This window comes from Gopherus flavomarginatus, chromosome 7, assembly GCF_025201925.1.
Source record: "Gopherus flavomarginatus isolate rGopFla2 chromosome 7, rGopFla2.mat.asm, whole genome shotgun sequence".
NCBI classification, from domain to species: domain Eukaryota; kingdom Metazoa; phylum Chordata; order Testudines; family Testudinidae; genus Gopherus; species Gopherus flavomarginatus.
This window is the reverse complement of record NC_066623.1, coordinates 1,674,859-1,688,523: the sequence shown is the minus strand read 5'-3', so window position 1 is coordinate 1,688,523 and position 13,665 is coordinate 1,674,859. Positions and strand designations below refer to the sequence as shown.

Here is a 13,665-nt window from a genome sequence, read left to right as displayed (position 1 = left end):
GTGCAACCTGCACGGAAGGCTGTGACTGTCCAGGGGGTCCTGGGGCCGCATGCCAAGCGGCTCAGGCGCAGCCTCAGGACACCAGCCCCCAGTCTCGCTGATGCGGGTCTTTCAGGGCGGTGCGGCGCCGGGCGAGGTCCTGCTGTCATGGCACGGTGCCCCCGGCGCTGTGCGTGGAGCAGGGCCGCGGGGAGCCAGGCGTGGGGTGCCCCCCGGCGGGGCGGGGCGGGGCCGGGGGGGGCGGAGCGAGCGCAGGCCCCGCCCACCGGCGCGGCGGGGGCGGAGCCCGAGGCCGGCCGGGAGCGGGCTATGGCCGAGGCCGTTCTCCTCAGCGACTCGGGCTCGGAGGGCGGCCGCTCCCCGCCCCGCCGGAAGAGGCGGCGGCTGCCCCCGCGAGGCGCGGTGAGTCAGCGGCGCCCGGCACCCAGCTACAAAGATGGCGGCGCTTCCGGCCGCGGGCCTGGCTCCGGACCGCCCCCCCCGCGGGGAACCCCGGTCCAACCGCCCCCAGCCCCAGCCGGCGTAGCGTGGGCAGCGCGGGGACGGTGTGCGCATGCGCAGTACCGTCTGCCGACGCCGCTGCCCTTAGCGGCCCCCCCGGGCCGGCGCGGACCAAGTGCCCCGGGGGGGGGTGTTAGTCCGGAGTCCGGCGGCCCCTGAGGGGCTCACAGAGTCACTGGGGGTCGGACACCCCCTCCCCGCTGGGAACGGGCTACCCCGGCCCGGCCCGGCCGCAGCCGGACCCCCGGGAGCCCGCTGGCCTCCAGCCCCCCCCGCAGCTCGCGGTGCCCCGGCCCGGCCCGGCCCCTCCGCCTCCCTGGCTCTGCCCGCATCTCCCCCGCCGCCTCGGCCAAGGGGCGTCCAGCCCCGCAGCCTCCGTCACTCTGCGAGGGGCCGGGCCGGGGCCGGGGAAGGGCCCGGCGAGAGGAGCAGCGGATCGTATCACAGCGCTGGCGGCTGCAGGGAGCAGCTTCCCGAGCTGCCGAGCAGGGACCGCGCCGCTGGGCTGGGCTCGGGGGGCAGCCCGGCAACACCGATCACCCCAAACCCGCCCAGGCCCGTCTGCCAGCCGGGGCTGCAACTCACCTACAGTTCCCAGCTTTCTAGTTGCACAAATATCAGCCCCTGCAGCCTAAGGACTCGGGACTGGGTTGCAGGCGGTGCCGCGGCGAAGCTGTGCGGGGGAAGAGATGGGGTGCTGGAGAGCCCCTGTGGCACTGCTCCCCCACTGCTGAACTCTGCAGTGGCTGATAGCAGCAAAGAGCTGGCCCCCAGCTCGGGTTTGGGGCAGGGGCTTGTTCGCTGCTCCATGCTGCCTGACAGCCCATTTGCCCATCAGGGAGGGGCAGGGTTTGCCCCAGGAATTAGGGCAAGGAGGGCCCCCGCTAGGCTTTTCCAAGCACAATTCAGACGGTTGCTTTACGTGGCTAGAGGCCGGGTGGCAGGTTTGTAATCTTGAGCAGGGGATGGACATTGCTTGCCGTTGCCGCTGGCTTTCTGTGCACCATGAGTAAGTCCTGTCCCCATGCCTCGTGCGATCCCATGGGGCTGATGGGTGTGCCCCACCTCCCCAAGGTCCCGCACCCAGGGAAAAGGGGAGCCCAGCCCATGATCTCCGAGTGCCAGCAGCACTAGCAGCTGTCTATCTGTCCTCAGGAGGTCATTGATCTAACCGGGGAGGATGTGTGTTCGGAAGCAGCAGCGCAGGATACCTTCACTGTGATTGACTTGACGGAAGTGGAGGAGGAGCGTCCAGCCGACATCCCGCAGGGTGGTGCTGGCACTGCTCCAGGCATGGAGTGTGCGTCGCCTCCCAGCCTCCCTGCCCTCATGGACATAAAGCGTGAAAGGAAAGAGGTGGCCGACCAAGGCCTTGGGGCCCCATGGGATGGAGCCCACGAAGAAACAAAGGGTACCCACTTGGAAGGCTGCTTCTCCCCCGTCTCCTGTTGCGCGTACTCTGTCTGCGACCCTGAGCTCAGCAGCAGCACCACCACTATTAACAGTGACCTGGGCTCCTTGGCCAGCCTCCTGCTGGACTCGGACGTGTTCTCCTGCTCTCCAGCCAGCAGCAATAGCAGCAGCAGCAGGAGAGCATCCTTGGACTGCTCCGCCGCAGAATCTCGCAGTACCTGCCAGCAAAGGGAACACCTCCCCACCTCCCCTGCTCAGAGACAGTGCTCAGCTCTCTCCAGCTGCCCCCCAGCAAGCACTCCCAGGTCTCCAGAGCAGCCTTTGCTGGAGACAAGTAACTCAGTGCTGACTGCAGTGAAGCAGAAGCCCCCCGAGCCAGCCAAACTGCGGCCTGTCAATAAGGCCTGGCTGCATAAACTGCGGTACTGCAGGAAGACTCCGGTGCATCACCTTTTCCTCCAGGGAGTGGTGCAGGATGAGGAATCCCACCAGGTAACCTACTGAGATCACCCCACGTCCATGCCCAGGGCCAGTCATGGGCTCAAGGACAGGGGTACTGAGAAGGTGCCACCCCTTCTCAGAGCGAGGACCTCTCTCCTACGTGGAGGGTGATGGCCTGTGCACACCCTTGGCATTTCCCTTCAGCCAGGTATACCGGGCGTCAGGAACGCGGCTCAAACGTCCCATTCAGCAGCAAGGCGGAACCCAGGGGATTGCAAGCATTCGGGGGGCGGAGGGGGCTACTAATGACTCGAGGGTTTGGGTCCCCACCTCTGCAATGCTGCCTGAAGGGAGCTCTGCTCTGGTTCCTCTTCTGCCTTTCAGTTGCCTCTTGTTTTTTTCCTGTCCTTTCCTCTGGCTGCCTTCTTCCCTTTTGCCCCTCTCTGGATCCCCCCACGTAGCTCTGCTCCATGCTCAGCCCTTGCTCTGGCTTTGTTCAGACAGTGGTCTTGGTCCAGTGGGAGAGGCCAGCTGCTCTCCTCTGCTCCTGCATGCAGACACAGGGACCTCTCAGCAGAGTGGTCGGTGGGCCAGGGCAGCCATAGCGAGCACTCATTCCATTGCTGTAGCACTACAAATAACTTATGGCACCCAGGCCAAGCAGACAGGCCCCCGTCAGCCCCTGCTGGACCAGCCTGTGAAATCTCCCTTCCTAATTGGGTTTCATTAGGGGAAAAAGCCCTTCCGGTCCAGTTAGGGAAGTGCCTGGCTAGCCAGGAACCGAGAAGCATGTTACCACATGTCAGCAAAGGCCTGTTAAGATGGGCCCCTTGTGCCCATGTGGCAGAGCAGTGCAACTCTTGCAGGCTTGGAGGGGAGGGGGCTTATGCAGGCCAAGCCATTCCATGGTCCTCAGGAACCCAGACCCAGACCCAGAACCAGGAGGTGCCTGTGCTACCCAAGGGCCCAAGATGCATTTCTTTCAGCTCCCAGAAATGGATGTTCAGTGATTTCACTGCATGGAGATGGGGGGTTGTGTGACTGTAACCCTGGCAACAACCTGGCCGTGCAAGTGTGCAGTGAAAGCACAGCTGTCTTTGGGTGACACAGCGATCTCCCCAAGGCCCACTGCAGGGTGTGACAGGCCTTCAGCTGCACCCTTCATGAGTCTTGATGCTGCTCTGACACATACTAAATACAGAGGGCATAACACTGCTCCTTGGTCTGGGTAGTTGTCCAAAGCTAGCCCCGCCTCGGTGACTGGCATGGCGCCTTGCTACGGATCCTTTCCTTTCTCATGCTGCCGAGAGCCACCGTGGTTATGGAGATTTCCTGGCTAAGAGACCCCTGTAACAGCAAAGGTTCTAGAACAGGCCCCGGAGTCCTAAATCAATTGTAACATTAGGGTAAGGCTAAAACTGATCTAAGCCTAAGGCATATTGTAGTGCTGGTGAACACCACCACCACCAGCTCTGCTTATCAGCACAGACGAAGCACAACAACAGTGCACCTGTTTGTAAATTTAAAGGCAATGCAGATTAGTCCCAGCCTTGACTCATGGCAAGCAGTGTATGGGGTTCCCAGTTTCACCAATGAGCTCTCCATCTGGGAGTTCTTTGTCCCTTCACATGCCTTGCAAACCTGGTTCTAATCTCTTATCGTCTTGACAGAACGCACACCGGAGGGCACAGCCCATCTCCAGCAGAAAATTGAGCATGGTGTCCACCACCATGGAGGAGAACTTCCCCAAGGGCACCCTGCAGTTCCTAATGGACTTCGTGTCCTGCCACCATTACCCTCCAAAGGAGATTGTGTCCCATGTGATCAGGAATATCCTGCTGAGCTCAGAGACTGGGAAGATGCTGAAGGATGCCTACATGCTGCTGATGAAAATTCAAATGTATGTGTTGTGTTTGCCTGGGTGCTACCTGCACTGTGCTGCCTGGCTGGGGAGCATGCTTTCCCCTTATGGTGCTGGCCCACCTGGTCTCTATGGCAAGCAGAGGTCTCCTTTTCAGCACTGTGGCTAAGATGTCCTGTTAGAGGCTAATGCCCCTGCACAGTGGCCGGTAGAGATATCTCTGCTGCATGTGTCTTTGGGGGATTAGAGGCTACTGGCTGGTTCTACATTCTAAATAGCCAGAAATATAGCTGTGGGGAGAGGACAGCGTGACCAGCAGGAGGTGCTAGGTAAAATGGGCTTTGGGAAAGTGGCTCTAACGCTGGCTTGTCTGATGCAGAGGTGAGGGGGTTACAACTCTTTGCTTCCAGGTGGAGATGACCAGGCCATGCAAGTCAGTGCAGTGAGTCCATATGGGAAGGTACCATCCCTGAACTCCAAGCTAGTCCATTGTTCTGGACTGGGCACTGCAGGTTTCTCCACAACCAGAGTTGAAGTCCTTAGGGGTCCTAAACCTGTAGAATTTGTAGCCCAAGGGATCAGCAGTGTCAGTGACCTCCAGAGCATGCAAGCTGCATGGCCAGGCTGTTCTGCACAGCCACAGGGGCGCACACGGAGAAAATCAGCGAAATCAGAGCTGGAGAACACTACAGTACTAGGGTGACCAGCATGGTGTAAATACCTGAGGCAACAGGATTACAGCAAGTGACTTGGCAGCAGGGCATTGCTTTGCCTTTCGCCCAGGCTCCAGTTGTCCCACTGAAGACAGGCAAGCCTACGGCAAAGGCAGTAACCTACTGCAAATACCTGTGTCATTTCAGCCTTCATCCAGCTACCGCCACAATGGTGGGATGGGACTGGGAGCTGCTACGGTATGTCATGGAAGAACAGGTACAGTCACTGTGTCCCGTGTGGGCGTGGATGTGGGGGGAGGGCAGGGGCAGTGGCCATGTATTTTTCTTGGCCAGAAGGTAGGTCACACTGAATTTCACAAGCCGTCGCTGTGCAGCAAGGGGTACGTTGCTGGAGCACCCTGCCTCCTTGTAGCTGGCGAGGGCCACTTCAACCAGCAAAGAGCAGCCTTTGGCTCTCAGCATCTACAGCAAGGCCCTGTCACAGAGACCCCTGCCTCCTCCAGCACCTGCAGGAAATCCAATGAGCCCAGAGCAGGCTAGCCAGACGAGCACTACCCTGCGCCACATTGGCAACTTGTCCAGAGCCTCGGGCTTCCACTAATTGACGTTGAAAGCTCAGAGCACAGCCATCCTTAGTGCCTTCCTTGAGGTGCAGCCCACGCCTCGGGTGGATCCTGGCAACACTTCCTCTTCCTCCTGCGTCCTGCTGGCTCAGACAGCTGTGGAGCAATGCAGGGTGGGGACCAGCAGCACAGAATGCTGCAGCCCACACTGACGCCCCATGGATGGGTGGTTTGAGCAGGGCCTGAGTCCAGTCTCTGAGCTAGTCACAGCTCTGCCAGTGACTCGCTGAATGAGCTCAGGCCTGGCCCTGTGCTCTCTGGGCCAGTTTCCCTAGCTGGTGAAGAGGATAATGGTGCTACAGAGGTCCCAGGAGCTGTTTTTGGAGCTCCTCAGCGAGGTGATGGAACCTTCTCAGCTCAGCCACGTCCCCCTCAGGGCTGCTCCTTGGGCCAGCCAGGCAAGGCACATCCTACTTGAGGACTAACTACCTTGACCTTCTTGCTTGAGCATATGTACTTGCCCCCCCTCAGTCTCCCCCTGGCCTCTGCCCCCAACCTTTGAGGCACCTAGAGTTCCCCTCACCTGCTGAGCCCGTCACATTGACCGGCCTGACATGCTCATGCCCAGCGCCAGCTCTGAATCGCTCTGGGCCCGCAGGAGGAGACGCTCCCAGGGCGCTTCCTGTTCCTGCAGTATGTGGTGCAGACCCTGGAGGATGATTTCCAGCGGAACCTGAGGCTGCGCTTCCTGCAGAAATCCATTGCCAAGGAGGTGCTTTCCTGTGACCGCTGCTTCAGCAACGTCAAGTAAGGAGCGCTCCCCGCGGCCCAGCTGAAAGGCAGGGGCACTAAGAAACCAGTTCTCCCAGGCCTCAGTGCTATGGTGTAAACACCTCCTTACTTCCCAGAGAGCGTGTACCTGGCCCGGGGGGGAGGTTCATGTCAGCAGCTGCTGGGAGGTGACAGGAAATGCCCTGCACTCAGCCCGGGCTGCTTTTTCCCAAGAAACTGGGAAACAAACGGCCCTGAGAACAGGAGGAATTCGGGCCACTCCGCTGGGGGCACAGGGTTTATAAATTGCTGTGTGGTTCCCACCCTCTGGGAGCATCTCAAATGTGTCCTGCCCCATGTCCCACACTTGGTCTGTCCTTCTGTTCCAAGTGGAACGAGGGGTCTGAATGTGCAGCTGGAAAGCCAGGCTCTCATCCTAACTAACATTCATGTTTCCATCCCAGGGAGGTGATCGAGTGGCTGGTTGCTGCCATTACTGGACTTGGATTTTCCCAGCCCCGAAAGCAGCAGCAGAAAGCACCATGTCCCTCATCAGGGGCTGACTGTAGCATCTCCTCCCCTGGGCCAGACTCAGCACAGAACGACAGTGAAACTGGGCAGGAAGAGGCCGTCCTACCGGCTTTCCTTTCCCAAAAGTAAGCCAAGGAGGCATTGACACTGTCCCTAGAGGCTACAGGGCTGGGCTCCTCTCAAACTAGGAGAGAGACATAAGCTAGCAACTGGCTCTAGTAAAGAAAGCCCAGGGTGCTTGCAGCACGGGTGCCCTGCTTGCCAGCAGCTTAGGTTCAACCTGGCCATGTTTCCGCCCCACTGTATCAGATCCTATCACCTGACTGGAAGGGAGTCACTTGTGCAGCAGGGAGTCTGCCCTGCCTCAGACTGGCCCCAGGAAACTATCTGACAATGATACGCTGGGGCAGGAAGCCCGTTGCTAGAGCAAACAGGATGGCAGGAGCAGCAACAATGCAGGCTTCATCCTGCTGCCCTGACCTGGAGGAACCTCAGCCCTTACCTCTGCGTCCGAGGACATTAGGATAGAGTGATGCTTTTGTGCAACACAACCAGTGTCCCCTAGAAACGAGGCTGAGCCCACCTACTCAATCCCCATAGGCCAGTGACAGTCCAGTGCTACCACGTTTACACTGCTGAAGCAGAGCTCGACTCTTGTTCCCTGGATTCTCGGAGGGGGAAGAGGCACATGCTGTTATCCTTCAGACACCAGCAGACACGTTGGGAAGAAGCCCTACCTGCTGCCTAACTCTTGTTCTCTGGCCTAGGGTGGTGCTGCTTCTCCAGAGAATGCTGTCCATAGCTGTAGAGGTGGACAGGTCTCCCAACTGTAGCACCAATAAGATCGCTGATGTGATATTTCCCTACTTGGTGAACATTCCCCTCAGGAGCCAAAGGTAGGAGAACGACCCATATTGTTCTTTCTTGCTGGGGCTGGTTTGATTCTGGTGCTTACCCCCAAACCCAGCTGCAACTCACAGCTTAGCTAATTGGAACACATGCCAAATTGCTACAGCCTCTGCCTGTGCGGAGGGGCAGACTAGCGCCTCGCAGGTGAAGCAGTGGCCAGCAGATGGGACTTAGACTGGGGCAGACAGAACAGCTGATTTTGATAATCACCCCCAGCATCTGATGCAGCCCCACCCTGAGTGGCTGGTTGGCTCCACGTTCCCAGGGTTCTGTTGGCAGGGGGAGGGGATACTCATCCTGACTTCACCAACAAGAATGAGTACACGGGTGCTCAGTGTCATGTACGTGGGCAGCTGAGGGCTGCATATTACTGGCAGCTGGGGGCAGAGATCAGTGCAGCACCTAAAGCTGTAGGTCAACCCATTTCAGTTTCCCTGTGTAAAAGAGATGTAAAGCCAAGGCGCCATGATCCTGTCTACACTATGGTTTCAGCCAGCCAATCAACTCTTACTTTCCTGACCCCCTATGGACACAGCTGGGTCTTCGAGAACAGGCTAACCAGACTCAGTGCCTTCCACAGACTAGAGCCCAGGTGTTCTCCAAGTAAGCGTTCTAGGAAACCCTGCCAAGGAACACCCTTGGTGCTACCACTGCTTCCAGCTATAGGGTAGGTAAGGCTCTGGATCTCCATCTACCTGCCCCTGAAAGCATGTTTGGGACTCACTCAGAGCGGAGTCAAACCTCACTTCCAGCATGCAGGGTTGAGAGGACTTAAGCATATGTTAACCCTCTTCCCCTTGTTCTCATGGGACCTTAAGGGTGCTGCCACCCCTCAGCAGCTCTTCCCCGCCTTTCAGTAATCAGTGATGAGGCAGCCTCCAGCTGGCTTTCCTGGGGGAGGAGTGTCTAGCCAGGAAAGCTATTGGCACTTCCCTGTCAACTTTGCAGCTCCAGCACCAAGCAAATAGCATGGGGGCCCTGGGAGAGTGCCCCATGCACTTAGATCTGGCTAAAAGCCTCCCTTGTTCTGGTGCTAACCCCACAGTGAAGGGAAAAAAAAAAATAAGAATGTGAGAGCAAGCGGCAGGGCAGCCACAGCATGGTTCTGCAATCTTTCATTCTGCTGGGGGCACCAGTGGTCCCAGCACTGCTCCGCTCGAGGTGAGCGCAGTGCAGGGACAATGCTTACCAGCATTGCTGTGGGACTCGGCGCTGCAGGACGTACTTGTGGCTTCAGGCTGGTACTTCACCCAGTCTCATGCTGCAGTCGGCAAGGGCAGACTCCTGCCCAGCCTGCTTTGCTGGCTGAAGGGAAGCGGAGAAGCTGGTTTCACAGGCTGTCCTGACCTTGAGTAAACATGGGCTGATCCTAATGAAGTGAACAGCGGAGGCAGGATGAGCATCTTGGTAATTAGACTGGCTGCCGTGCTTGCCCTGAAAATGGAGTCCCATTGCTGCAGCTGCCAGTATCCCCTCCGCACACTTAGCCTTGTGTTGGGCTCGTGGCTCAGAGGCTGCCTTCGCCTGTGCTTCCCTCTCCTTTCTTCCAGGGAGGCCTTCTTAAACAGCATGGAGAGCCAGCTCCTGCGCTGCAAAGTGCTGGAGCTCCTGTTCCACCACAGCTGTGACATGCCAGCCTCCCTGCCCTTGTCTCTGAGCAAGATCCTGTATTTCCTGGGCCGCCATTCTCTGCTGCTGCAGTATCAGGTATATGCCCTCCTCTTCCTTCCTCTAGGCGGCCCTGGAGAGCAGGGCAGGGATTCAGGGGGTCTGGGGCTTTCAGTGTCGGGTCCCAGGGCAGAAGGCCGCCCCGCTGTGGGTCTTCGGGGCACGTCAGCAGTAGGTCCCGAGGCAGAAAGGCTCCCGTCGCTGAATTGCCGCAGAGGACCCGGAGCGGAAGACGCTCCAGGGGCCTGGGCTCCGTGAAGGTTTTCTGCGGCCTCCAGAGCGAGTGAAGGACTCTGCTCCAGGGGCCCTGTAAAACTCTCGTGGGAGCCCCTACGGGGCCCCGGGCAAATTGCCCCACTTGCCCAGCCTTCTGAGCGGTCCTGCTGCTCTCTCTTAGAGACCCCTCCAGGTAATCAAACGTCTGCTCTTTGCACAGGACCACGAAGTAACGTGGCTGAGATGGGATGAGATGCTTCAGCATTTGATTTTACTGTTAACAAGTTACCGCATCGTTGTGCTGGGTAAGTATCCTCTGACAATGGCTCATTAGCCTGGCCCAGCCCTAGTGTATACTCTGGCCTACTGTGATTCTGGCTCCACTTGGTCAGACTACCCCTTGGCCCCCTTCACACCAAAAGCAGCTGCGATTTCACTTTTCAGTTCCAGAAAGCTGCTAACGTCTCAGACTGGGCTCTGGCTGCTGGGAAAGGCTGAGAGTACAGGAAAAAACATACTGGGCTCATCTCCAAGGGAACAATCCACCCTATGCCACCAAAGTCAAGCTCCCAAGAATTAGCCTGTTCCCAAACGGTTTGCAGCACAATGCATTCCTAGTTATTCTGTAAAGGGCTCAACCTGCAGTGCCCTCCCTGGGCAACCCTCTTGGAGGTGTGCAAGCCAGCTGTGCAGAAAGCCTGGGCTGATGGGAGAAAGCCTGCTGGCTCAGATGGGGAAGGGAAAGAAGGGGAGACACTAGGTTAATCTGGAAACAATAGGGGCACCATCATGTGTCTTAGGATCTAAAATCTGATTTTTGGGAGCGTTACAAAGGTCTCTTCTCTGCTAGGAAACTGCTTGACTATGCTTCCCCTCCACACTGTCATCTTTGCATACACACACCCATGTGTATAGTATTGATTCAACCTGATACCACCTACACCCCCCCTCCTGCCCTGTTGGCCCTAGCCTCCCAGACCAGAGACTTTTCCAAGCAGGTTAGGCAGCTGGCAAGCAGGAGAGTCCTTTGAAAGTGAAAGAAGGGAGGTTCAAAGCCTCTGTGGTGTTGGAACTCTCCCCAGCTTTGCAGAAAACTAGGCTGCTCTGAGTTGGGGGATGGGACATTCCAACTGAAAATCAGCCTCACATGGAGGCTCCTAGCATAACCCTGGGGTGCATGCCACTTTTCTGACTGGTTCTGTGCAATCGCTCTTCAGTAAGGGGCATGTCCTGACTTCAACAGCTGGGGTCAGACACTGCCCCACAGGCCCCTGTACTAACAGGCTGACTTACCAGCATTTCCTTCTGCAGAGCACTTAAGAAGTTCACTCAGTGAGCGGATGGATTTAATTATTTCAAATGCCAAACCGCAGCTCCAGGCTAATGACAGCGTCACCAGCGTGGACATCGAGTTGCACGTCAAGAACTTCAGCAGCCGGCTGCTGCAGGTCCTGGGGAAGTCGCTTCCCCCACAGATTATGGACAAGGTGTGTGCACTTGAAGCGCTGCTGCTCACCACGGCTACCACCTGACAGGAGGAGGATGCTCCCGCGGGAGCTGGCTTTCAGTGCCAGGCAGTAGCCTGGTCAAACATCACTTGCCCCCTGTTCAGTTCTGTTTATACAGTTGTTGTATAGACCTAGGAGTCTCACTCCCTCCTCTGAAAGCTGCTTCTCCTTGTGCAACCTGTGTAGAGATGTTTTTTAAATTAAATTTTCCTGGTTGAGGTTCTTTCCTCAAGCTACCAGTAACCGTCTAGCCAGAGCTCAGCTTCTGAGCCCTGCAGCTGTACCCAGAAGGCAGCACCACCTGAGAAAGTGCTGGTTGTCCTGCTCTGAAGGGGGAGGGACTCAAAGCAGCTTGCATAGTTCAGTTTTAGCTGCTCTCCAAGTCAGGCGAGAGCTGGGGTGGGCAGGGTATGGAAATAGCCCAAGAATGAGAGGTACTGCAGCCTGAGCGTCTTTCAGCAGCTGCTGTATTTTGGTTCCTGTAGTACACGTAGCACTGTGGTAGCTGACCATGAAAGCTCTAACAGAACAAGCTGATTAATGGAGGTGCTGTCACTCCTGCAGAGCCATTCCTTTAGCAGGCTGCTCCTATCCAGCTGGGTGATCATTGTGTCCTGGATCCTGCTGCTTCACTCTCTAGACCCAGGGCGGCCAAACTTACTGACCCTCCAAGCCAGACTACAATCTTCAGAAGTTCGAGAGCTGGGTGCACATGCCAGGGCTCAGAGCTTCTCCCCTGTGGCAGGGGGTGGGACTAGGAGCTGAAGCCTTGAGCCCCAGCAGGCACATCCCATGGGGCTATAACTCCTAGACCCACCCCCTCCCCACTAGACAGAAGTCCCTAGCTCCCCCCCTCTCCATCTGATAGGTGGAGAATTGGGGGGCAGGGGTGCTCCACAAGTCACACTTTAAAAGAGCCACATGTGGCTGGGGAGCTGTGGTTTGGCCACCTCTGCTAAAGATGTTAGTAAAGTAGCATCTTGCTGATTGGAAGCTTGTCCTATCAACCCTCTATCCCTACATAGTACAGCAGAGTTCTCAAAACAGGCCAGAGCAGTTTCCAACACATCCTGCCCACCGGAGGAAGCCACACCTCCCTCAGGGTCACCTCTGCTTCAGAGAATCTGTTCCTCAAGGAACCTAGTTCTGGGCTGCAGTACTCAGAGATAGCTAGCTGTCTTGTATCCACAAGTCCTGCGCTGACAATAACCGCTGAGCATAGGATGCAAGTTTATGTTCGGCATCTGGAGTTTCAGACTAACGCATCAGGTAAAGCAAATTGGCAACAAACTAGACAGTATACTTCCTCTAGAGATGAGCTAACCTAAAAAGCGATGCAAAGACTGGAAAATTCTTCCTTCCCCCGCCCCCTTTCACTGTGGCTTTATTCCTTGCAGTCAAGGAGTCGGGAAGCACATTGTGCTCTGAAGTGGTTGAGGCAGACCCAGGAACTAGGGGGGAAGAGACTGGACAGTTTAGTGTTTCAGAACAATCTGTGTGCCTCTCTCACACTCCTATAGCCCCACTATCCTAGTGGAACACCTCCCTCTCATAGGGATTTACCCTCATAACATCCCTGTGATGCAGTGTACAAACGCCACGCTGGGACAGAAGGGGTTAAAGGTATATTGGGCCCAGCGAGCCCTGCCGAGCATGCTCTAACTGGAGACAGAGTTGAAAAGGGACCCACCTGCCCAGCACCCAGCTCAGAGGGAGCAGGTGGGGGAGAAGTGCAGACCTACCCTGCAGTCTCCTGCCAAAGGGGACAGATTGTGTGTTGAACCCAGCTTGGGTCCTTTCTTCTTATTGGGACCAGAAGCGCACAGCACAGTGCTGGGAAGTGAACCAGGAAGGGTAACACAGAAGGTCCATATTCCCCCTCCTTCCCCACCCCAGCTCAACACTGCTGACCCTCTTAGGGCCATGGGGCAGAGCCCAGTAGAGTGGGCAGCCCCAGGCTCCCCTAGCACTGCCCCATCCCCTGGCTGAGTGGACACTAACCGCTGAACAACCCAGCCCACCAAGGACCCTACTACAACCCCTCTACAGCAGGGGACACTGGTGCCATTTGCTTTTTGTACTACAGTCCTGGTCAACACTGCAGCCATACCAGTCACATTTCACTTTCCAGTTCACACACTAAGAGGACAGCAAGCAGCAGCTGTGTTTTCCTACCTACCATGCAGTGACTAGGGCTGTAGACACAGTTGCTCTTGCCCCTCTGAGAGGTGGGGTGCTAATAAGAGGGCTATGAGCCTGCCTTTTAGAGACCTAGGCTTGCCGGTTCTGAAGAGTAAGTTAAGGGCAGGAGTGGTCCCTGAAGCCCTGTGAGGCTCTGTTACAATAGAAATGTACATTTTTTACATTTGTCTGTTGAATGAGCTGCAGAAATAAGCCCCTGCACCAGAGACAATGAATGTGTCAACAGTACTAGGAACTATACAGGGGGAGGAGAAGAGTTCTGCTCTTCCAGGATAGCACACATTTTCTAACAGCTAGCTGGTTACTCCGGATGGGAGGCACATTTGTTTAAGAGCAACAGCAAGCACACGCATGCCCCTTCTCCAGAAACTGAAGCTGGTCCTTTAGGTGACATTTCCCAGCTTTGG

At 56.9% G+C, this 13,665-nt stretch overlaps 2 protein-coding genes across 5 annotated transcripts in view; one reads left to right on the top strand and one right to left on the bottom strand.

Annotated features, from left to right (window-relative positions):
* The window catches only part of NOP16 (NOP16 nucleolar protein), a 141,578-nt gene that overhangs the window by 102,027 nt on the left and 25,886 nt on the right, over positions 1 to 13,665 (bottom strand). The window lies entirely within an intron of this gene.
* On the top strand, positions 282 to 11,299 carry SIMC1 (SUMO interacting motifs containing 1). Of its 4 annotated transcripts, none has more exons than XM_050961791.1 (10): positions 282 to 402; positions 1,657 to 2,406; positions 4,026 to 4,255; positions 5,077 to 5,146; positions 6,148 to 6,260; positions 6,689 to 6,880; positions 7,523 to 7,651; positions 9,215 to 9,371; positions 9,769 to 9,853; positions 10,860 to 11,299. In XM_050961791.1, the coding sequence occupies exons 1-10, from the start codon at positions 310 to 312 to the stop codon at positions 11,078 to 11,080; spliced, it is 2,040 nt and encodes a 679-aa protein (XP_050817748.1). In that variant the 5' UTR covers positions 282 to 309; the 3' UTR covers positions 11,081 to 11,299. The 4 variants fall into 4 exon arrangements, with proteins under 4 accessions (XP_050817748.1, XP_050817747.1, XP_050817750.1 ...); XM_050961790.1 differs by having other exon boundaries at positions 6,112 to 6,260; XM_050961792.1 differs by lacking the exon at positions 282 to 402 and adding an exon at positions 1,286 to 1,510 and having other exon boundaries at positions 6,112 to 6,260.

Excerpts from the sequence above, each read along its gene's own strand:
- SIMC1 (XM_050961790.1), top strand. The coding sequence starts at position 310 with ATGGCCGAGGCCGTTCTCCTCAGCGACTCGGGCTCGGAGGGCGGCCGC. Across the intron at positions 4,256-5,076 it reads CTGCTGATGAAAATTCAAAT|CCTTCATCCAGCTACCGCCA; the intron begins GTATGTGTTGTG and ends GTGTCATTTCAG. Across the intron at positions 6,261-6,688 it reads CGCTGCTTCAGCAACGTCAA|GGAGGTGATCGAGTGGCTGG; the intron begins GTAAGGAGCGCT and ends TTTCCATCCCAG.